This window comes from Bos taurus, chromosome 28 (genome assembly GCF_002263795.3).
Source record: "Bos taurus isolate L1 Dominette 01449 registration number 42190680 breed Hereford chromosome 28, ARS-UCD2.0, whole genome shotgun sequence".
Lineage (NCBI taxonomy): Eukaryota > Metazoa > Chordata > Mammalia > Artiodactyla > Bovidae > Bos > Bos taurus.
In genome coordinates this window covers 41,350,577-41,374,087 of record NC_037355.1, presented here as the reverse complement: position 1 = coordinate 41,374,087, position 23,511 = coordinate 41,350,577, and the positions used below count along the sequence as shown (strand labels likewise).

The following is a 23,511-nucleotide window of genomic DNA, read 5'->3' as shown; positions in this document are numbered from 1 at the left end:
TATAATTCATTGTCAAGGGGAGGAAAAATGTTTTATTTTGTTTTGCTTTTCCCCTTGAGGAAATGTTTTCTCCTTTCTGGTTTTAAAGTAAACCAACTCACTGTGTTGCCTTTTTTGCCCTCAGTTTTGCTGCCCAGTCACTGAAGCTCTGTTATTCGTCATAACCAGCACGTTTCTTTCCCCCTCGTCTGCTTGGTGCTGATCTGCTCAAGTTCTATTGTCTTAACTTTCACGTTTATGCTACCTTTGTTGGAACCTGCCTCAAATCCTCACCTGAGACAGACAGGCTATGAATAAATGAGTGTGTAAGTGTCAGTGAGTGAGCAAATAGCTAGTTAACCAGGACGCCCAACTCTAACAGAATGCTTTGTCTTCAGAGTTTACCATACCTGACTCCAAGTTTTAAGATAAGATACAGTATTGAGGGGATTAGAGAAACTCCGAATTCAGAGAGCACATGGCAGGACCCTGAAAGAACACCCAAGTCTGGTAAACATCACAAGAGCTGGGAGGGGACTTCAACATGCTTGGTACTTAACAAATTTCATACTTTCTCTGAGTTTAATCCTCACCACAACTCTATGAGGCAGGTGTTGATCTTCCCCTTTGGCAGATGGGGAAAGTGAGGCTCAGAGAATTTTAGTAACTCATTCAGGGTTACAAAACCAGCCTGAGGTGGAACCTGGAACAAAGGCCAGAGCCAAAGCCTTTTCAGACCAGGCCTCGTGGTCTCCAGATCAAAATCATCTGAAAGCTTTCCTAAATGGTCACAAGATGCCGACTTGGGTCCACATATTTGGCGCAGGGAAGGTAGCAGAGACTGAATGTCTGTGAAAGGGAACTCCTAACCCCCTTCTTCCAGACTGTGGGGCGTCCCCTTGGCACAGAGGTCCTACCTTTCTCACAGTAGGGCTCCCCATCCTCCATGTGGAAGAGGCTGTTCCCGAAGGGCTTCTTGCAGGCCGCACAGACGAAGCAGGTGGTATGCCATGTCTGCCTCAAGGCATGCATCACTTCCTGGGGAAAAGAGCCTCAGTTCAGGACAGAAAGGCCAGCAGAGAGAAGGAGGCAGGCTTGATGTCCACACTAGGCCTCAGTCACTGCAAGAATGTCCCATCAGGGAGCGGGACAGGCAGCCCAAAAAGCGGGCCTCAGACACATGGAGGAAGGTCAGGGGTGGCAGTCGAGGGGCTCCTACTCGCGCAGTGCATGCTGGGTGCCAGGTTCTGTGTGTGCTCATATAAACTGTGATGCTTCCCCTCCCATTAAACTTGGGAGGGAGGCTGCTTGTTACTGTCATTTTACCAAAGGGGCATCGAGTGTCAAAGCCACACAGAGGTATACGGTGAGGTGACTTGCTTTTCAAAAGCTCCGCAAGCCACTTCAAGCTGTGTGGCCCAGGGATACGATCACCTCTCACTTCAAGTTCATTCGCTCCCTAGTTCACTGGTGCCGAACCGATGCCCTTCCAGGACAGACATGGAGCTGTTCTTGCTCTGTTAGCACAGCAACTGCTTGGCTTCCAAATGGGACCCCACAACTTTGGGAAGGAGGAGAGACTGGTTGGAAAACAGACAAGGGTCCGAGGAGAAGAATGCTGCCCACTTACCCCCATGATTTTGGTGTTACACTTGGCACAGACTGGGGCAAAGAACTGCTCGTAACACCGCTCACAGTAAACGTTGTTCTGCTCCTCTACAAAGCACACATCTGCCAGGGAGGCCTTGCAGTAGGCACAGTTGAACTCTTCCGGATGCCAGGAACGGCCCATGGCTACCAGAAAGGGGCCCCTGGGGAAGCAGAGAACAGTATCTCCTAAGTAGCCCCAAAAGCTTATGACCAGGTATTTCAAAAACTCCCAACAATATTCACACTTTGACCCTGATAACCCTGACTTTTGTGACTGTTCTAATGAAATAACAGGAAATTCAGATAAAGCTCCATGAAAAAAGATGAGGTTGCATCACTTACAAAAAAGAGTAATGGGGAGGCGACTCAAACATCCATGACTAGGGGGCCCAGTAAGTGTATTATGGGATATCCTTCAGTTGAATGCTTGTAGTAAGAAGAGCCATGATGATGGTGCCAATGGCCAACATTTATTAAGTGCTTACTCTCTGCCAGGCACCCTTCACGAAGAAATTTGCATTTATTAGTGTGTTTAACTCTCACAACAACTCTATGAAGCAGGTACTATCATGATACCCACTTTTAGATAAGAAAACTGAGGTACAGATGTTAAGTAAGTTGCTCAAGGCCATAGGGCTATTATGCTAGACCCAGGACACAAACCTGGATCTAGATCAGTCTCAGAACACTGAGGCTAAAGAAATGCTTTATATTTTAATTTTTATTGTTCTGAATTTTCTAATTATTCTCTAATGAGTATATTCTTTCTGTTGTTGTTTGGTCAACTAAGTTGTGTCCAACTCTTTTGTGACCCCATGGAATGTAGCCTGCCAGGCTCCTCTGTCCATGGGATTTCCCAAGCAAGAATACTGGAGTGGGTTGCCATTTCCTTCTCCAGGGGATCTTCCTGATCCAGGGATTGAACCCACATCTCCTGCATTGGCAGGAAGGTTCTTTACCCTGTGCATTGGCAATGGGTTCTTTACCACTGAGCCACCTGGGAAGCCCCATATTTTTTCTAATGATACTTTATTTTTAAATAAAAGTATATTTTTCATATACATAAGTTCATCCTCCCCCACACACAAGCACATACTATAAACATGTTATATTCAAAAAGCATCACCCATGATCCTGGGCTTCTAAGTATGAAATGACTTGTTTTCCCTTCAGTGTGGCAGATGGCCACCAAAACCCTGAGCAGCACAGGCCTGACTGAATAGACCCAGAAGCAGCCCCAAAGGAAAGCTGGGGCAAAACCAGCACTGTCAGCCAGCTTGCAACAGGCCTAATAAACCTACCAACCAGACCTGCAATTCTCAGAACCCAGCCTTAGCCCAAGGGGGTGCTGCTGGCCCAAGCACCATACTGGAGCTTTACCCACTGACCTCATGGAATCCTCACAACTCCCTGGGGAAGTGGGTGTCACACAGGCATAGAAGCTAAAGCTCAGAGAGGCTTAGACCAGGGACAGCTAGCAAGAGGGACCTGAGGCTGCCCTGCACGCAGCTTTCTCCCTGCACCTCCCTCCCTCCCATCCGCCTTGCCCTGCCAGCATCCCAGTACAGGGGCACAGTGGGATCTGATCTTACCGGATGATGCTGTTGCAGTGGCCACAGAGCGGAGTCCGGCTGCTGGCTGGGAAGCGCTCAGCCCTCTGCACTGTACCCCTGGCAAGGGGGGACACCTGGGGAGCCGGTGGTGGCGGGGTGTAGGCAGGGGCGCCTCGGGGCAGACTCTGCTTGCTGACAGTGGTGGTGGTCTTGCCAGGGGCAAACTTCTGAGAGAAGCTGTCGTCTGTCACCCATGGGGGACGGCTGGCAGACTCTGCAGGGCCCCCACTATACAGTGTAGGATTATAGCTTGGGGCTGGCGAGGGGGTGTAGGCTGGTGCTGGGGAGGGGGAATAGGTGGGAGCAGGGGAAGGGGTGTACGCAGGGGTAGGGGATGGGGTGTAGGCAGGGGCAGGGGAGGGCGTATAGGGGGTTGGACTGTAATTGGCCCCCGGGGATGGGCTGTAGGTAGACGCAGGCACTGCAAGCCAAAAATATCCAAAGAAAAATGTGTCAGGAATTCATTGCTCCCAGCTCCCCCAACCCCCAGCCAGGGAACTGTAAAAGACAACTTTAATATTAGAGCGGCACAATTCCAGTTTTTACACAGAGATGTGTCCCGAGCTTCTTCATGGCCTTGATTTGAATTTGCAGCAAGAAGCCAAGGGAGATAAAGAGCCATGGAGCAGAGCCCTGGGGAGCTTGGACAGGGCTGGGAAGGGATAGAACTATAAATATCCACAGCTGTGCGGGGTGGGGCTCAGCCAGGCCCTGGCTGCCAGGAGCCTGCCAGAGACAGTGAGTGGGGGCAGGGGGCGCGGGCAAGGCTGGTATCTGGATCCCCTCGGCTGGAGAGGGTGAGAGTGGGTCATTCTGGCCTTGACTGGAAGATGCTCTTGTTTGCACTCTGACCAGTGATTTGACATCTGAAATGCCTCAGTCGTATACGTTTGCTGAACCTGGACCTAGTCCAGCCTTTGAGACAAAGCAGATGACGGGACAGTTAGGTTTTCAAGTTTAGATTCCAGGTTTAGTTGCAATCGTGTTTTGTTTGTTTGTTTGTTTGAACAGCTTGGCTTGGTGTGTAATGGGGGAAGTCCATTTTGGTTTGAATTGGGGTGGTGGGTCTTGAAGACATCATTCAGAGGAAGGCTAGACAGAGATGCTGAAGTGACACGACCCAGGTCTAGCTGCTTCCTCAGCCTGTGGTTGCCTCTGGGGGACCCAAGCTCCCCGGCCTCGCTTTGATGGAAACTGAGAGCGTGTCCGAGTGTGTTAGAGGTTACCTTCCAGGCAGGAGGAAAATTCCCTGCCTTGATTCTGGAACCCTCTCCTCCAGCTCACTGAGAGCTGAAAACCCTTTTAGGGCAGCAACACAGAGGAGCAGAGCAGCTGCTCACCCAAAGCCCTCCGAGGCCTGGGCCTCAGAATCCAGGTTTCTAAGTTCTGCTGCCTCTCATTGTGAAACTAACAAGGGCAGACCCAGCTGGCCTGGCACACCTGGTTTAGCCAGCCTTCACTCCTAGGGAGGGAGGTTCCGGATGCCTCACCTCAGCTCACACTTTGCTCCTCTGGAAAGAGGCTTTATTCCTTCTACCCCAGGAAGTGTGTCAGGGCAGCCTCCCTCCCCATCCCTGCGTCTGGCCTGGTGAACGGACTATGCTGATAGGTGCGAAGGCAGCCCTCAGCAGGCTCCAGCCTGGAAAGGAAGGTCATTCTCAGGGCTAAAGTTCCTGGCCTGGCCTCTGGTCTCTCCCCACCTGGTTCCCCTGGATTAACCTGCTGCTCCAACCCTGTATCTCCTGCTCCCAGATGATTGGCCCTTCAGAACTGGGTGACATGGAAACTCTATTGCTGGGAATGGGTAGGGACCAGGCCTGTGTTATTGAAAGCAGAAGGGATACAACCCTCCACAGCCCTGCCCTAGAGCCATCCTGGGAGTGAGGCTGGCTTCCAAAGGTAAAAGTTTCTCCATAAGGAATCTTCTTCCCACTTACTAAGGGATAGGCTAGGAACGTAACAAGTCAACTGGGTAGTCCTCTTTAGAGCTGAGGTCACTGAGGCTCAGACAGAGCTAGTAAGCAGTAGAGTGAGTCTCCAAAACCATTTTTTCTATCACCCCAAGAAGGCAATGGCACCCCACTCCAGCACTCTTGCCTGGAAAATCCCATGGACGGAGGAGCCTGGTGGGCCGCAGTCCATGGGGTTGCTAAGAGTCAGACAAGACTCAGCGACTTCACTTTCCCTTTTCACTTTCATGCACTGGAGAAGGAAATGGCAACCCACTCCAGTGTTCTTGCCTGGAGAATCCCAGGGACGGGAGAGCCTGGTGGGCTGCCGTCTGTGGGGTCGCACATAGTCGGACATGACTGAAGAGACTTAGCAGCAGCAAGCTGACTCTGTGAAAAAACACGAGTCTGCTTTCCAGAAGATTTGAGTGTACTCTGTTGATAGGGGTACCTATCAACCTGGAGGAGACGCCATGGTCTGGCAATGTAGCACAGTCACCAAGAGTCCTGGGTTCAGGTCCTCGCTCTACTACATCCTGGCTGTGTGTCCTTGGACAAGTTCCTTAACATCTCCAGGCCTGAATTTCCTCGTCTAAAAATGGCAATAATAATTCTTAGTGCCTTATTAGGAGGATTAAGGGAAATAAGAACTGTAAAGGCTGAGCCTAGTACCTGGCACCTAGTACCTGGCACTGTGTATGTGTCACAACATGTTAGTGGGGATGGTGAGGTGAGTGACTCCTCGGTCTCATGGTCCAGATGACCTGTCAGCTCATCTCACAGCCTGATCGTGACATCACCTGAAGGACCCCAGCCCAGGGAGACTGTAGGATTTAGAGGATGGGAGATGTGACCTAATCCTAATACTGTGTTATCTAGTGCATAGTCCTAATGTGGCCATTAAGCACTTGATATGCAGCTAGTCCAAACTGAGACATACTATAAAGATAAAATACACACCAATTTTTAAAGACTTAGTACAAGAAGGTAGAATATCTCACTAATAATTTTATATTGGTTGATTATATTGATTAAAGTGATACTTTGAATATACTGAGTTAAATAAAATATATTAAAATTAATTTCACCTGCTTCCATATGCTTTTTTGTAAATTTATTTTTAATTGAATATACACTTTTTAAAAAATGTAGCTACTAGAAAATGTATTGTTACCAGATAGTGCCATCCTAATCGGGACAACGGTTACCAAGTACTGCCTACTTTCACATGCCAGGGCCTTTATGTGCATTATTTCATGTAATACTTGCTGCAATCCAGTGAAGCAGATAATAGTCTCTAGTCCGTTTTACAGAAGAGGAATTGAGGCTTGGAGAGCTTATGCAACACCGAGCTGCAACAGGCGCTCAGGCTGCAGGACTCAACCCCAGATCCCTGCCTAACCACTCCCCAGGCAGAAAAACAGGCTTTAGCACGCCCCTTCCAAATCTGGCCTTAGCCCACTTTTCCAACGTCTCTCTAGCAATACTAACCCTATTGCCTCTGCCAGGCAATCTTTCTCTTCCCTCATCTGGAAGGCCTTCCAGTCTCCGTGATTCACTCCCTTTTTCTAAACCCCAAGAATACGAAGGTCTCAGCAGGTCAGAGGCACGCTGGCATCTGGGCACGGTGGGCTGATTCCTTGCCCAAGAGTCCCCCGGCACCCTCCTCCCCTCTACGATCTAAGGCCGTTCCCTTCTTCCCGGCGCAGGCCAGCAGCCTCCCTCCACTATCAGGTACCCAGTGAGGATCGGGGCGCAGGGAGCAGCTGCTTCACAGTTCTCTTCCCTCTGCGCCCTTCAGCCTGGCTGCCCCTGCCATCCCCGACGTGCCAGGAGAGAGACTTGATATCCCATCTCCGAGCCCGAGGCTGTTGCTATTTCTGCTTGATGGAATGAAGCCCGTCCAAATTAGAAGGTGATATTTCATCTCTAATTGGCAAGTTCAAAAGGCCCCTATCGCACTCGGCGGCTCGGGAATGTGTAATTAAACAAGGTGATTTCTGACTCACTCCAGGTCGGGCCCGGCTCCCGCGAGCGCCTGGCCCCCACCCGGCCCGCGGGCCGACGTGGCTTCCCTCGGCCCGTGTGGGGGCCCCTCCGCCCATGGTCCCCTCCCGGGCCCCAGGTGCTCCAGGGAGCGGCCGCCCGGTCTCGGCGCCAGCGATAGGATCCGGGTTGCGAACGCCACGGTCGGCCCGGAGGAGCCTTCGTGAGGAGCTGCGGCTTGGGCTACACACAGGCTCTCCGCCCTCCCCAGGGCCGGGGTCGGCAGAGGCGAGATGGGGAGAGGCCCCGGGCCCAGGTTCCCGGTATCTCGCCGGGCCGCCTGCCAGCCTCCCGGGGACTCCACCCTCAGGAGAGGGGGCGGAGGCAGGCCGGCTCCGGCGCGAGCCCGCCTGGCGGCTTCCTTCCCCGCCGGGCAGGAATGAGTTAACGTCTGCTCGGCCTGGGAACGCGGCAGAGGCCCGCAGCTCCGGGGCTCCGGCACGTCTCGCCCGCCCGGGCTCCAGTCCCGGAAGGAGGAGGGGGCGCGCCCGACGAGCCAGGCGGCGCGCGCCACCGGTGCCGTGCCGCCCCCTGGCGGGCCTGCGGAAGAGAGCCGGCGGCCCGGGCGGGGGCGCCGAAGCCCAGGGCCCGCCCCGGAAGACGCCCTTAAGGACCCACCTGGGAGGGGAGCCCGGGCCAGGGCGGAAATGGCCACCTTGCCCCCGACAGAGCCTCACCTCCTTTCGCAGGAGGTGCTCCAAACTCCTTATCACCCTCCCTTCTGTGCTCCCCATCGCTGCCGAGCAACTGCTTCCTCCAGCTCCATCCGAGACTTTTCACCCTTGCAGCCGGCTGTAAATTGCTCCCTAATACTATGGACTTTTAATCTCAGAACTCTTGTGTTCTCGCTTCTGAAGAGACAGAGCAGGGCACCTCTTGTGTACCAAGCACTGTCCTGGGTGCTTCATTCTCATCCCCAGAGCATCAGGTGTACACAACATGCCTGTTTTTTAAACGAGGAAATACAGGCTTGGGAGATGGAGTACTTTACCGTGGATAGCAGAGCAGGACCTGGCAATGGAGTCTGATGCTAAACTCACTTCCACCCACACTCGACCCTGCTCAGAGTGCGTTTTATGAAACAGATGGCTGATCATGGCTCCTCTGCCCTACACATCAAGTCAACACCCCAAACAAGGCTCTTCCTGTCTCAGTCCCTGTCTCATTTTCTCAAGTTCACTGAGCATGCCGGAGGAGATACCTAAGCCAGCCTGAGAACTGCCCTGGAGCTCTGGGGAGAGGCCCAACTTTGCCTAGGAAAAGGGAGGACATAGGCTGAGCCCTTGGCTGTGCAGTGATGAGAATGGGGACCAAAGTGATAGAACAGAGCCAGTGAAGCCAGCCACTGGCAGACCCTGTGTGGGTCCCTCTCCCGCCCGTCACATGTGCTTTCCATGGCTCTAGTTAGCCTGTCCCAGCTGAAGAAACCAAAGACCAGACAGGTGAGCAGCTTGCCCAGCATCACATTCTGCAGTAGGTCTGTCCAAAGCCCGTGGCACTTTTGTTACAGCTCCGCATCCACTGGCTTGAATCAGACCCAGACTCCTGGAGGAACAAGACCCTCCCCTCTAAACCGTCTCTTGCTCACTTGGAGCCTGCAACTCCCCAGGCAGGAAATGTCTTGAGATCTAGGAGGCTCCATCACTGCCTGATACTGCCCATCTGTCTCTGCAGTGCCAGAGACAGCTTCCGTAGGATTCTGGCCCATAATTGGGAGAAGGGAGGATGAACGTCATTAACCACCATCCTTCTGGGGGATGTGGCTTTAGAGCTGACCCCTGGAGCCCATGCCCAGGCTAGACAGCCTCCCTCCCCACTCTGCCTCTCACCTGGCTGGTAGACAGAAGGCCGGATGCTGGCAGTGGTAACAACCCGGGGCTTGGGTGCAGGGGCAGCTGGGGCCTCGCTGTATGTATGGGCAGCAGGTGCTGGAGAGGTGGCCACAGCAGGACTGTAGGTGGAGGCCTGGGGCCTGGAACCAAGTGCGGAAGAGTTAGCAGCCAGAAGGACAACCCCAGCCAGGCCCTGGAGCCTGAAGCCGCGGCAGGCTGGCTCCCAGATCTTTAAAGAGGCTCTGTAAGAAGGAAACCTGACAAAGACTTGCCTGGGGAGCTGCCAGAGGCTGTGAAGAAAAGACCAGGAGGTCTTAGGGGGAGGAAGCTGCTCTTTGGGTGCTAAGTCTTGGTGAGTCTGGTGAGAGCAGCAGAGACACTGTGAAAATTACAGCCCACTGCTGGAACTACGACCTTAGCAGAGGGAGGAGAGGACCAGTCAGACCAGAGGATGATGGGAAACCCTTCACCCCTTGTGGAGAGACAGAGGGATGGGGGTGGGAAGCTGGGGCGGGGAAGGAGGTTGAGGCAGGACGAAAGATGGAGACAGTCAAACCTACTTCCCAACCTTTGGGGCACCTCACAGCCTCAGACCACCTGGCTTCCTCCCCCTCCCCCTTTCTATTGTTGTGGAAGGAGCAGCAAAGTCTCAGGCTCCAAGGAGGGGAGGTCAGGAGAAGCCCCCAGCCCCCAACATACACAGAGGCTCTTCTGTATAGAATTTATGCTGCCCTCCTCCCACTGCCTTAGCTGCCAAGAGGCCCAAAGCAGGCCTTTTCCCACTTATGACCCAGGGACCCTGGGACCAAAGAGATGGAAAAAAATAGTGTACCAGTTCATTGCCCTCAGGAGATGCTGTGCTTGGCCTCTCCTCTTAGAGAACTAAAGACTCCAAGAGCTCCTGCAGCTAAGCAGCCTGTTCAGTGTTGTCTGATTCAGTGTTTCCCAATTTCATTTGCCTGGGAAATCCCTCATCTTTTCTTCATTTTAAAACTAACAAATACCTTACAGAACATGTCCCTGGTTGGTCTCTGCATCTTTCAGGCGCTAATGGGGATGACATGACCCACACCCAGGGAAAATGGGACATTGACAGGGGTGTGGAGAAATAAGCCCCTGGAAATACACTGCCTCCTGCTTCCTGTATTCCTTCCCTCTCATGGGCCCAGGGCCTGCCCATCTCTGCTGGGCAGAGTCATAGGATAAGGGAGTGCCATCCTCTCCAGGACTCTGGGAGGGGGTTGTCCTGAGCTTAGAATCTACCACCAAGCTCCTAAATGGATCCAGAAGGGTCTGGGTACTGCCCCAGACAATTAGTTAGAATGCATCTCAGAGAGCCAATGTGCCAGACCTGGGGGCTTGTCCTGCCAAGTTGTCATGTTTCTGGTTGAGTGAGACCACTGTCTGCCCTCTCTGGGGCTGCCCTTCTGTGATATATCCCTGTTAAGACCCATGGAGTAGGAGCCTCAGTGGAAGAGGAAAAGGCCATGTCCAAGTGGTGCCCAGCTTCCACTGTGGTAGAAGAAGACGAAGGGTCAGCTGGTCTTAGTCAGACTCGCCCACCAGCGAAGGATGCTTTCCCAGCATCCAGGAGCCACAGGTGATCTGTCAGAGATTGGCGCTGGGGGAGCAAGCAGAGGCTCAAGATATCCAGCAAGAATTCAGAGGCCATGTAGGGTGTCCATTTGTCTCCCACGGGCTCCCTCTGGCACCACTCCAGCCCATGTAACAAGGAGGGCAGAGAGCTGGGCCCAGAGTGAGGTCCCCTGGCCCCCTCTGCTCCAGCCTGATGCTGGCAGCCCTCCATGGCTTTCTCCACTCTCCACTCAGGCTTCACATCTCTTTGTAAGACAAAGTGGAGGGAGGGTTTGCTCTGTTGAGGGGGTCCCACGGCCCCCTGGACAAGGAGGCCTGGAACGTGGTGCTGAAGCCTGCCTTTGAGCAGGGCTGGGGCTAGACTGTCCATGGGACCCAGGCATCTAAAGCCTTCCCCTCAAACTGGGGTGGCATCTTCTCACTAGACGGTAGGGGCATGTCTTATCCCCCTCAAAGTTTCTTCTTTGTGTGGGGAGCAAGGCCCTTACTTAAAGAGACTCTGGCGTGCAGAAGGGAAGCAGCTTGCTAAGTGCCCCCAGGAAGCTGGGATATGAGGACCCTGGAAGCCTGGGCCAGGCTCACCCTTGATACTTGAGTTGGGTTGGGGAGAGGCTGGGCTCAGCATTACCCAGGTCACTGTGAAGCCAGGGGGTAGAAGCGGGGTGCACAGGCCACTCTGCCCATCCTTCACCCTGGCTTCAGGCTGCACAGGGAACCATGCACCCTGACCTGCTGAAAAGGTGCCCTTTTCAGCAAAACCCTGGGAGGGGAGTGTGCAGACTGGGAAAGCTGGCTCTGACTCCAAACACCAACTTGGCAGCTCCACACAGCCCAGAAAGAGCTGGGCCGCCTGGCCTGTTACACTGCCTGGCCGCTCCAGAATGACCTGTCCAGCCTCCCCCTCTGCCTCCCCACACCTCCCCTCATCCTTTTCAACACCTCCCTTGCCTTGCCTTTGCTGAGTATCCATGAGGGCAGACAGGAATGCAGTAACTTGCAATACTTGAGAGCATTTTATGTGCTGGGTGTTTTATGCACTTTTTCTATCCTGACCCTATAAAATTATGGACATTATGCATTGATGCATTGTGCATTAATGCCTTAGGAGATGAGGAAACTGAGGTTCTGCAGAGTTGAGTCACTTTCAGAAGTTACAGACAGTAAGTGGTAGAGCAGAGATGTGAGTCCCACTGCACCAGGTGTCTCTGGAGCTAGCGTGCTTCTCCATCAAGAGAACAGAGGGTGAGGGACAAGGGCGAGGTAGTTTGTAAATAGTCTGACCCACCTTCAGTGCTCAGGTCAACGCTCCCTCCTCCACGGAGGCATCCTTGATTTCCTTTCTTTCTCTGTAATCCCAGTTCCAGGAACATGGATTTTCCACACAGTCTCTCTGTTATTTAACCTTATGGGCATGTGTGTGTGTGTGTGTGTGTGTGTGTGTGAGACAGAGAGAGAGAGACTTTTACCTCTTTCCCTAGAGCATGTGCCCCTGGGGCGGGGTGACACGTCCAGCCTCTGTCCTCAGCCACACACGCAGTGCATCTCCCTGAAATGCACCTCCAGTATCCCCTTCAGCCCAGGGTCCAGGGGTCCTAACCACTTTGGACGGGCCTTTCCGAGGGCCCAACACAGCTGCCGACAGACGGCCCGGGGGAGGCCTCTCCTGCCTCCCTCCCCACGGGCAGAGCCGGCACCTGTGGCCCAGTTACCTTGGACTGTCCGCAGGGCTTGAGGCAGGGGCTGTGGCAGAGGCGGTGGCAGCATGGGCAGCGGCTGTGGCCGGGGGTGGCGAGGCTGTGCTGGGAGAGGCAGCAGCAGGCGACTGGGCAGAAGCGGGCAGCAGTGGGGTGGCGGCCTGGCTGGTGCACACTGGAGCATGCTCAATAGGGGTGCTGATGAGGCGACCAAGAAAGACAACAGGTCAAGGGCGCCACTCTGCAGCGGGGGCGCGGTGGGTGCAGCAGAGGCAGGCTGGGCAGAGGTCACCAGCCTTACTGTGAACAGAGCTGGATCTTCCAGAAGACCTGTTCCCAGGCTGAGGGAAAGAGCACCCCCACAACCCAGGACTCCCAGAAGGAAGGGCTCAGACCACAGGGCGGATCACAGGAACATCAAAAATATTCTCAAGCCTCCTGAGACTCCCCTACATGATTCCCCTTTCTCAACATGCAAGATAAAAACAGTGTGGTCAAAAAGGAGTCTAAATTATCAACCAAGTCTTCTCCCCCATCCTGTTTTCCTCCTTCTTTCACTGTTCCCTCTTTAGTCAGAGATAAGCATTGCCTTTGAGAAGGGGTTATACAAGGAAGAAAACAGAGGCAGGATTTTGGTTGTCAAGGGCTTAAGTTCTGAAGTTGCGAGAACTTGGGCTTCAGGCTGCGAAGGACTCAGAGCACTGATGGTACCTTTGGAAGATGGTAAGAGCTACCCTGCCAGGCAGACCAAGGTCATCTGAACAAGAAAGGGGGTAACGTGCACTGAGGGATTCAAGAATAAAGGGAGCTGTGCCTGTTTTCTGGGCAAACCCTGCGGAAGCGGCAGGGCCACAGGCTCCCCTGTGCTCAGGCCCCTGGTGAAGGGCGGGCAGGCCTGAGGCAGCCCAAAGATCTGCGGGCCATCTTGTGGCCTGGGGGCTATGCACGGCTTCCTACACCCCTGAGAGCGATATGGACACGGCGCTGAGTGCCTGCACATGTGGAAGTCCCTGTGATTGGGATCATGAGAGGTGACTGCTCTGCCAGTACAGACCACTGTGACCAGATGGGAGGGGGATGTCCCAGCAGATGCCAGCACAGGCAGATCATGATCAAGGACCAGGTGCCCAGACTCCCCATCCCACCTGCCTTGGCATTCTGCAAGCACCTCTTCCCCAAAACCACCCCAGACAAAAGAGGAGCATCAGAGCCTGGGTCAATGGGATTAGACTTCTGCCCCCTGTGAAATGAGGCAGAGAATAAAAATTAAACTATAGGAAAGCAAAGAAAGGTACATTCTTTGCTCACTTGGGTTATTGGACTAAGATCTGTACTTTCTATGATGGCAACTTGTTGTTCAGTTGTCAAGTCGTGTCGGACTCTTCATGACCCCATGGACTGTGGCACGCCAGGCTTCCTTGTCCCCCACCCTCTCCTGGAGTTTGTCCAAGTTCATGTGCATTGAATCAGTGATGCCATTCACCCATTTCATCCTCTGTCCCCCAGGATATTGCAAATCCTATGGGTGGGAATGATTTTCCTCACGCGATGACGTCCAATTATTGACCTCCCGCTATGTGCCAGGCCTGTCTTAAATCCTCACAAAAGCCCTCTGATGTGGGTATTACAGATTCTTTTTAACAGGTGAAGAAATGGAGACAGAGAATTCCATTGCTGGAGCTCCTAGAACTTGGTAGTGACAGCAGGATCTGATTTAGGTGATAGATTTGAAGCCTTACCCAGTACTTCAAGTGGCCCTCAAACAGGAAGAAAGAACCTTCTTCCTGCCGTCAAGTAGAATCCTTCCCCAGCAAAAGGCACTACTCTTACTTGAAATAATTAGAATAATCCTCTTCCCTCTATAAGTGCATATCATATGCCAGGCCTTGCACTAAACAGCTTATATGAGCAGTACTCCACTTGATCCTTTCAACCTGGCTGGGCAACTGGTATCAAGATCCTCACTTTACAAATGGGGAACTTGAGGTCCAGAAAAATTGAATCTCCACTACAACATCACTTTGTCACCAAGTGCCAGAGACGCACGTGATCCCTAACCACTACATCATTTCTCAGACTTGAATATGTGGGCAAATTGGCCTGGAAATCTTGTTAAAAATGCAGCTTCTGGCTCAGAAAGTGGGTAGCGGGGCTGAGCGTCCGCATTTCTAGCAAGCCCCCAGGTGATGCTGATGCTGCTGGTCCGCGGACCACACTGAGTAACAAGGTACCACACAGGTCCGTCCCGGAAGGAGTGCCAGGGGCCACGAGCTGTGCACCAAGGTGTCACAACTTGCTCTCCTCCGTCCAGGGAGGCATATGGTAGAGAAAGGTATGAAACAGCATGAGAGGGTCAGGAGGAAGGGGCAGGAGAAGAGGCAAGGCTGCAAGCTGACTGCCACACGGGCGGGAGCACCGTTTTTCTCCGTGACCACACAGGAAGCATCTAGATGGACAAGGGCAGTGGCCACGCCCTGCCCAGCCCTTTCCCAGCTTAGTGGTCCAGAGAGGCAGCCATGGGCACCGCAGCTCTAGGCTCATGGTGGTGCCCAGTCCTGGCCCACCATGAGGCCACTCAACGCCCCCCGCATGAAAGAACTTGGCTTCTGGAAGCCATGCCCATGAAGTGGCTGCCTCAGAGAAGCAGCTGCAGCCCCTGACATCCCCACTGAGCTGGCTGCTCAGACCCCCGTGGCGTGGACATGTTTGGGAAGGCCTGTCTGACAAAGGACACCCCATTTCCTTTAGCTGTTTCTCCCTAACCCTGCCACATGCTTCCAGGGGGCTTCTGGGAACTGCAGACAGCAGCGACAAAAATACCCAGGCTGGGAACATATTCTCTGCAGGACAAATAGGAAACTGGCTTTCCCTGTCTCCTGTATTCCAACCCCCTGTCAGACCAGCTTACCTGTTGCTCTCCCCAAGCATAGCTCCACATGAGTCCTGGCTTCTTGAGGGGTGAAGTTGGAGTGGACATGACCCTGGGAAAACTCATCATCTACCCCAGGGCAGGACAAAGGGCACGCTGTGAGCCTGCTGCCCAGGGTTGTGACTGGGTAGCCTATCTTGGGTTACTGGCTACAGACCCCAAGCGGCCGGGGCCTAGGGAACGTAGGAGCACCGCTGAAGAGCATCCAGAAGGATCTCGGGCTCTTGTCCAGGTCAGTTCATGCCTGAAGCTCCCTGAGGAGGGGGCCTCAGAAATCAAGCACTGCAAAGAACTTACCAGACCCTGGCTTCAGTCCTCAAGACAGTGCCTGTTATATCACCCCGGCCTGGTCAAGGACTCTGGCCTGGTTCATAAATCACCTTAAACATCTAAGCAAAAACCAAGCCAACCCAACGATATCAACTGGCTGGGGGCTGCCTGGGAAGGGTGCAGCCAGAGGAGAAACACAGCCTGGCTACAGTCCCCCTTTCAGTCCATCTCTTCCTTCCACTCAGTTGGCATCAGGGTACAGTGTGCCAACCCTGTGCCCTGCTCTGTTGAAGTGGCCCTTGGTTGTTGCTCCTATTGGCGACAGTGGTGTTGCTGGGCCAGGAGGGGTCTGTGGTCACCGGGCTCAGGCTGGAACTATCGGCAACGCATGCTGTGACTGATGCTGCTGAGCGGTGTTCACCTCTACTGGGGTGATGATGCTATTTGTATGAGCTAAAAGAATGGAATATGAACATCTCTGTTGATTCAGTGATGATAGAATGCCAGTCGAGTGGCTGGTCTGGAAACTACTCATGCTGCCACCCACCTAGTTAGCTGATGGCAGTTGCTCAGGGCGGCCCTGATCCCGTCGCTGTGCAGCAGTGTTGTGCACGGCTCAAGTCCAGGAGCCCTGTTGACCCTGTCGTCTATGCAACGACACCCCTCCGGAACTGCTCAGTGCACAGCCACCCCCACAGGCTGTGGTGTGGACGATGCCCTGCAACCTTCACGAGCTCCACACAGCTTTCGGAACGGAGTCAAAATCCAGAGCCTGGCATTCCAGCTCTGACCACTGCTAACCAGAACATCTGCCTGTCTTCCATTCCAGTCAAAATAATTAACTCAGGGTTCTGGGACATTCCTTCTCATCAGCATCTCTGCTTTCTCTGCTTAGAATAACATAGGCAGCCTTCCGTGACTGTGCATGCCCCACTCCTGTCTGTTCCCGAAGATCACACACACAGACCCCTTCTTCCAGGAAGCCTTCCTGGATACTCCAGATGGGAAAGCCATCCCTGTCTCTGGACCTCACACAATCAGCCTTTCATCACGGTAAGTCACAACCACATCAGCCATTTCTGATTCCTTGGGCACCCACAGTGGCCAGGAACCCAGTGCCTCGACTGATGCCCATGGACACGGAATGCTGAATAAGGACACTCTCCTGTTTACCTCAGTGCTTCACACAGACTCCTGGCCTGGGGCCACCCAAAGTGCTGCCTGCAGTGGCCTGGGGTCACTGGGGAGGCACCAGGTGGGCTGGAAAGCAAATAGCCTTCCAGGACTTCAATTAGGTGGATCCAAGAGGGTTCCATCGGACAGGCCGGGGGGATAGGGACAGGGGACTGGGAGGCCACCAGCTCTGACGGATTAGCTCAGATCCTCTGCTAGTCTTAGGACACCCACTACCGCGGCCTCACTCTGCCTGGCAGCCCTCAACCCCCAACCTACCCCTGGTCTTGGAAGTCCTCAATAAAAGGTCAACTAAATATGAGCATGCCCGAGGATGCCTAAATGCAGGCAAAAGTGCACCTCTCCCCACTTCCCCTGTTGATCCCCTGGCCAGCCTGCCTTGCCTGGTCCTTGCCTTGACCCTGGGGTCAGACTGCTAGAGGGAGGATGAGATGGGAGGTCAAGTTGGAACAAGATGGTATGTGTGGGGGTGGGGATGCGGGGGGCACTTTGGGGAGCATCTCAGGGTGGTAGGCAGGATAGAACACGCTCCCTGACCAGCCCTTCTAGATGGGATTGCCAAGGTCCCTGGAGGCAGAAAGGAAGCCTGTGCCGGGCAGTGGGAGTGGGAGCAAAGCTCTGGCCCAGTCCAGTCCCAGGGCTGGCGGGGAGTCCTGAAGGATAGGCCTCAACACCTGTCATTATTTGTCAAGTGTTGATGATCTCATGTTCTCAGCTTGGGGTTCCCTCAGTCAGGGATGAGGCTGATGAGTAGGCAGGTGAGTAGGGAGGACATGAGCCTGCCAGACTGGCCCTTCCTAAATGCTCAGGACTAGGACAGGCTGTAGGTGTGTGGAAGCCAGGAATGAGAACCTTCCTTGCCCTCTTGCCACGTGAGCCAGCCTCCACCAGGCACACCTTCCAGCTCCTCCCTCCTGAGCCATGGCCTGCTTATGAGGGACCCCTGCAGTCTCCCTGTGAGCCACGCCTTAGTCCAGCTGTGTCCACCTCGGCCACTTCTCTCCCTCCTGGCCAGGGCTGGGCATGCGCAGCGCCTTCCTGGAACCAGGGTTTGTGGTGTGCTTTCTGATGGGGAAGGAGGGCGGGCTCGGCCTGCCGGCTATGGCTGGTGTGGGAGGGGAGGCAGGGAGCACTCACACACACTACCCGAAGGAGGCTAAGGCTGCCCTCTAGCCCACAGAACAGCTTCCCACCCACGGTCCTCTCTGCCTGCTCTCTGGAGCCCTGGGCAGGGCCATAGGGACAGGGAAACAGTGGTCTGCATTGGAAGGACTGATGCTGAAACTCCAATACTTTGGCCACCTGATGTGAAGAGCTGACTCATTAGAAAAGACCCTGATGCTGGGAAAGATTGAAGGCAGGAGGAGAAGGGGACGACAGAGGACGAGATGGTTGGATGGCATCACCAACTCAATGGACATGAGTTCGAGCTAACTCTGGGAGATGGTGAAGGACAGGGAACCCTGGCATGCTGCAATCCATGGGGTTACAAAGAGTCGGACACCACTGAGTGACTGAACAACATATCCCAGGCCTAGTGGGCACTGCCCCTGGCCCTCTCCTGCAGGCACCTGTCCTCTCCCCATCTCAGACCTGCCCCCTTGGGTGATGCGCACACAGGTACAGCAGGACTGGGGCAGGTTTGGTTCATTTCAAATCCTCTTTATTTCAGAATAAGCATGCTTGTATGTACAGGAGAGGGAACTAGGGAGCCAGCACACACGGCACGGAGAGGGGAACACGCGCTCCAGTCTCACCACGGCCAGGACGGGCCTCTCCCTCGTCTACCCTGGGGCCTCCTCTTCCTCTGCAGGGAGCCCTGTCCTGGGCTACCTGGCTCCAGAGGGCTTGAGGGAGTAAGTGGGGCCAGGGAGTTGGCGTCTCAGGACCCTGATCTGTGGGCTGCTCGTTCCAGGATGGCACTAGGCCGGGCTGCTTCTCCCGGGAGCTGGGCTTGGTGGGGGAATGGACCAGTGGCGGTCTTTTTCCCTTGGTTTGGGGGTGTCCTATCAGCAAACCCCATCGCGTCCTCTCTGACCTACAGGAAGGCCCTGCGCAGGGGAGCAGAGGCTTGGGCTGTTTGGGGGGTGGCGAAGGTTGCGGTGAAGGGCAGGGGCAGAGTGGGTGCAGGGCTGCGGGGCTGGGCCCGGGCCGTCAGCACTGGGCCGGGCAGAGAGCACAGCTGCTGCAGGTGACGAGCAAAGGTGCCCCCCAGCACAGCTATACATTCTCAAGCATCACCATGGGGCTCACATGCCAGATCTGTGTGGGGGGAAGGAGGGAGGGGTCAGGCCTGCAGGGAATGGGGGGATTCCAGACAGCCTCTTTCTTAGCTTTTAACGTTAAGAATTTGGGCCGAAAGGCCATGGTGCCAGTTGCGTAATTTGGCAAAACGTGGGCTGTTACGTTCCGTTTCAAACCTTTCCCTGTGGCACAGAGAGAAACAAAGAGACAGAGACAGAGAGAGAGAAAGGAAGAAAGAAGGGGTTAGGGGATGTATCCGCCATCACCCTGTCTGACAGCTGGGGCAGAGGGCATGGGAGGGAGGGTTCAGCTTGGAGAGGCTTTGCCACCCATGGGGTAATTTCCAGGTGGTTAGGCCTGTTTGGGGGCAAGACCAGAGTTACAAGGACCAGGATGGATGGACTACTGTCCCTGACTTGAGTGAGCCATGGAGAAGGGGCCTGGCTAGAGGACCTGAGGGCAGGCGGGGCACCGGGTGGGTGGGGGGTCTCCAGGTTCTCCCTGGCCCGTGTGGTTAGGGCTGGGCAGGGCTGCTTTGGCTGTGGGCTCTTGGGACTGAGCACAGTCCCAAGGCAGGCAAGCGTTGCATGGTCTCTGTCCCCTAGCTGGGCATCAAGAAGGAGGAATACCTGTCCCCACGACAAGGCTGGGTGAGCAGACCTGCCAACTCCCTGTGCTGCCCCAGTCTCTGCCAACCATTCTCTGTCCCCAGAAAGAAGCCTCCAAACACCACCGACTAGCCCGCCCACCTAGGCCTGAGCACAGCCAGGCACACGCGTGCACATGTATGTATACTCACAAGGCTCCCGGCACACACATACGGGCGCCGGGACTTCCCGCCACTTCCTGCCAGCAAGGCCTCTGGGGCTCAGCCCACAGCCCTCTTAGCTGAGGACATAGGACAAAGCAGGCAAGGAAGAGCCAGAAATACAGATATGGAGGGGAGATTGTGCCAAAATCCTAGACTTCCAGACCAGAGGGACCGCTAACGTCTTCCAGAATAGAGGTGCAAGTTGGTGGGGCCTCATCTAGCCACAAACACAGTGTGTTCAACCAGGACAGTGTTGGAAATTCATCTAAAAAATTAACGGCTACATCCAGATCATAGAATACTACTCGGCAATAAAAAGATGAATGAGCCACTGGTATACTCCACCACTTGGATGAGTTCCCAAAGAACTAGGAGGACTGAAAAAGCCCATTCCATAAGGCCTCAAGCTGTATAATTCCATGTACATAACATCCTTGAAATGACAATATTACACAAACAGAGGACAGAGAACAGATTAGTGGTTGCCACAGGTTAAGGACAGGGCGTGCGCAATAGGGAGGTTGAGAGTGGTCTGAAAAAGCAAGAGAGGGCGTCTGAGGATGATGGGAGCATTCTGCGTTGGGTGGCATAGGTGTCGACACCCTGGTGGGGCACTAGTTTCGCAAGATGCTAGCACTGTGGGTAAAGGCTATGTAGGCTCTCTCAGTATTATTTCTTATAACCACATGCCAATCTGCAATTGTATCAAAAAAAATAGTTTAACAAATGAATTGTCAGCATACAACAATCAGAAAGATTGGCTTTAGGTCTTTAAAAGTCAAAGGATGGGGCGATGCTGGACTTACATTTCTGCATGATAACAATCCTGTGTCCCCAAGTGTACACCTGGCCACCTCCCCACACCTGTATTACCTGGCAGACTCCCCCTCTACACCTCAAGGCCTGCAAGTGGGTCCCTGTGTGAAGGTCCTGTTTGACAAGAGGGGTCCCCTGCTCACATATTTGAAAACCCCTGGTCCAGACTCTCCTAATACCACAGAGAAGCCAAGGCGCAAATACATCACATGAATAGCCTATAGTCACATGGAATCTCAGAGGCAGAACCATGATCTAAGCACCAGGCATCCCTCGCTATTGCCTCTCCGAGCGTGGGGAGAAGGTGGTGAAGACGGTACAAGCCCAGGCCCTGTGATGGGGCCCGCACAGCCCTGCCTGCTGACAGCACCAGGGGCGGCAACTATCTACCAGCACGCAGAGCCCCCAGGACACAGCTGCAGCCAGTTTGTCCAGCCAGGCCCGAGCCTTTATCATCAGCGCCCGGTGACACGGTCAGGGATGGTCCTAGAGAGCTAGGAAGGCTTGTGAGTCTGCTCCGCTTGGAGCTGTTGGGAGATTCACAGCCAGCCAAGACAGGAGCAAGAAGACGGAGGAAGAGAAGAAAGGGGGAGAGACTGCAGAGCAAAAGGGGAAGCGGTCCCGGGAGACCCACAAGGGCTGCGCAGGTGACACCCAGGGGAACTGTTCACTAGAACCAACTTTGTCCTTAACACATGAAGGCCACGAAGAGACGCAGAGTTCTTCACTGAGGTGAGCACTAGGTAAACAGAGACTGAACTTACAGACAGCTGCACCACCCGATGGGGGCTGGGTCAGGGGGTGGGGTCTGAGCTCTGACCGCAGCCCTGGAGGATGGTTGGGAAATGCGGTGGGACCCAGAGGCCTGGCAGATTCAAGCCCTGCCTGGGGTGAAACTAGGCTTCCCTGCACTCCCACCCCCCATCAACCTTCTGAGCCATCCAGGTGCTGGAATGTGCTCCTGGGGTCAGATGGAAGGTGTGGTGACCTTTCTGGGATTATAGGCTCTGCTACTTCAGATGAAGGCTGGGGGCCACACTACCACCTGTGCCCACGTGGAAACTGGCAGGAGGCTGCTGTTTAAGCCCACTTGACAGTTTGCTAAGGCGATGGGTCTTTCCTGGGAGAGGAACCATGTCCACAGCCGATACTCAGACTGCTCTGTGGCTCACCCTATGTCCCCTGTAAAGACAGAGTCCCTGGAGATTAGGCCCTGGAGCCTTGGAGGAAAGCTCAAGCTCAAGTTCAAAGTGTTAGTCGTGTCTGACTCTTTGCGATCCCGTAGACTGTAGTCCACCAGGCTCCTCTCTCCATGGGATTCGCCAGGCAAGGGAAGACCCGGATTTGATCCCTGGGTCAGGAAGATCCCCTGGGGAAGGGAATGGCTATCCACTCCAGTTTCTTGCCTGGAGAATTCCATAGACAGAGGAACCTGGCGGGCTACAGTCCATGCGGTTGCAAAGAGTCAGACATGACTGAGTGTGGGTTTCCATTTCTTCCTCCAGGAGATATTCCCAACCCAGAGACTGAATCCAGGTCTCCCACATTACAGGCAGATTCTTTACTGTCTGAGCCTTACTTGCTACCAGATACCAGGGAAGCCTTACTTGCTACCAGATACCAAAGACATTGCCACAGTGCCAGGAGCCAGGGCCCAGGAGGGGAGGAGGGGAGGGCAGGGTAGGATGGGGCTCTGAGCTGCCCTGGGGCTTGGTGGGGGCTGCCCCAAAGGTGGAGAAGGGGCAGGTGAGGGGCAAGTGTGCAGGTCCCCTGACATGCAGATTATACCTGTCCGGGAGGCCACCCAGTGCCCTGCCTGGTACAGAACAACTGGCGTCCCTGCCAGCTTTCCCAGCACGCAGCAACAGAAAGGAAAAAGCATCCCAGCAGACATACAAGCCTAAATAGGCTGCCCGGTGCCCAGGTTGCTGGGCCCCAGATTTACCAAACTCAGGCCATGCTGGAATGAGCTCCCTGGAAGCAAGGTGCAATGAAGCCTTCCTGGGGAGTGCAGCCTTTGTGAGAGACTCTCAGATCCCCCACTGTGAGTCAGGCTCAACTGGGAGCGGGAAAGACAGAGGCCGTGTCTGCCCTCAGCCAACACGATGCATCAGCAAGGTCTGGGGTACAGATTCCAACTTGGGAGGAGGGCCGGATGCAAGTGGGGTTCAGCCCCCCAAGGGAGCAAGATCTCTGACCAGCTTGGACTCAGGGTAGGTAGGGGTAAGTGCGTTCCCTACTGCTCAGATGGCCTCTCGGTTGAGCCTGGGGCCCCAGCTGGGACCAGTGGCCAAAGTCAGTACTTTGGGCATTAATCACAAACAGAACCGAACCACAGCACCCGTTGTACCCCATCTCTCACTGCCCGGGCCAGAAGCTGCTTGGCATTCAGCAAAATAAAAAAGCCTACTTTCCTCCTTCGGCCGTGGGGAGAAGGGGCATTTGGTGGGGTGGCTGTAAGGACAACCTTCCAGAAATTAAAGTCAGGAAAAGGGAGAAGGGGAGGAAGCTTAGGCTCCTCCAGTCCCAGACAGAGGCTTCCTGGGGGCCCAGAGCCTGCACTGCAGGGTCCAAGACTCAGAGGGAGGGGCTGACAGCGGTGCAGAGCTGTGTGTGGCGGGGTGGGTGCTGCTTTCTTAGGGTGGGTCAAGGTCCTTGACTGAGGGAGGAAGAAGGCTGAGGTTTCTTCTTGGGCCCCTCTCTTCCAGATTTCCCTACAAGGCTGAGGGAGAGACTCCAAGTCCTGCAGCAGAGTTCTTAAGACACCCTGCCTTCTCAAGGGATCTGAATGGAGTTTGTGGGCAATTAGACCGCAGGGTGGGGAAGGGCCTGGTGGGGAAAGACAAGCAAGCCGAACAGGCCCCAAGAGATGCTTCTGAAAGGAGGGG

General features: G+C 54.4%; 1 protein-coding gene across 6 annotated transcripts in view; it reads right to left on the bottom strand.

Moving 5' to 3' along the window:
* LDB3 (LIM domain binding 3) overlaps nucleotides 1–23,511 on the bottom strand; it is a 59,469-nt gene that overhangs the window by 10,821 nt on the left and 25,137 nt on the right. For 2 of the 6 annotated variants that reach the window (XM_005226533.5, XM_005226534.4), the window contains 5 exons: nucleotides 12,375–12,557; nucleotides 9,067–9,209; nucleotides 3,222–3,663; nucleotides 1,610–1,790; nucleotides 897–1,017 (listed from right to left, as the gene is read on the bottom strand). In XM_005226533.5, the coding sequence (XP_005226590.2) occupies nucleotides 897–1,017; nucleotides 1,610–1,790; nucleotides 3,222–3,663; nucleotides 9,067–9,209; nucleotides 12,375–12,557 (1,070 nt within the window). Of the gene's footprint in view, nucleotides 1–896; nucleotides 1,018–1,609; nucleotides 1,791–3,221; nucleotides 3,664–9,066; nucleotides 9,210–12,374; nucleotides 12,558–18,393; nucleotides 19,179–23,511 lie in introns of those variants that run through there. The other 4 variants (XM_010820690.4, XM_005226535.4, NM_001035416.3 and 1 more) reach the window with 2 other exon arrangements.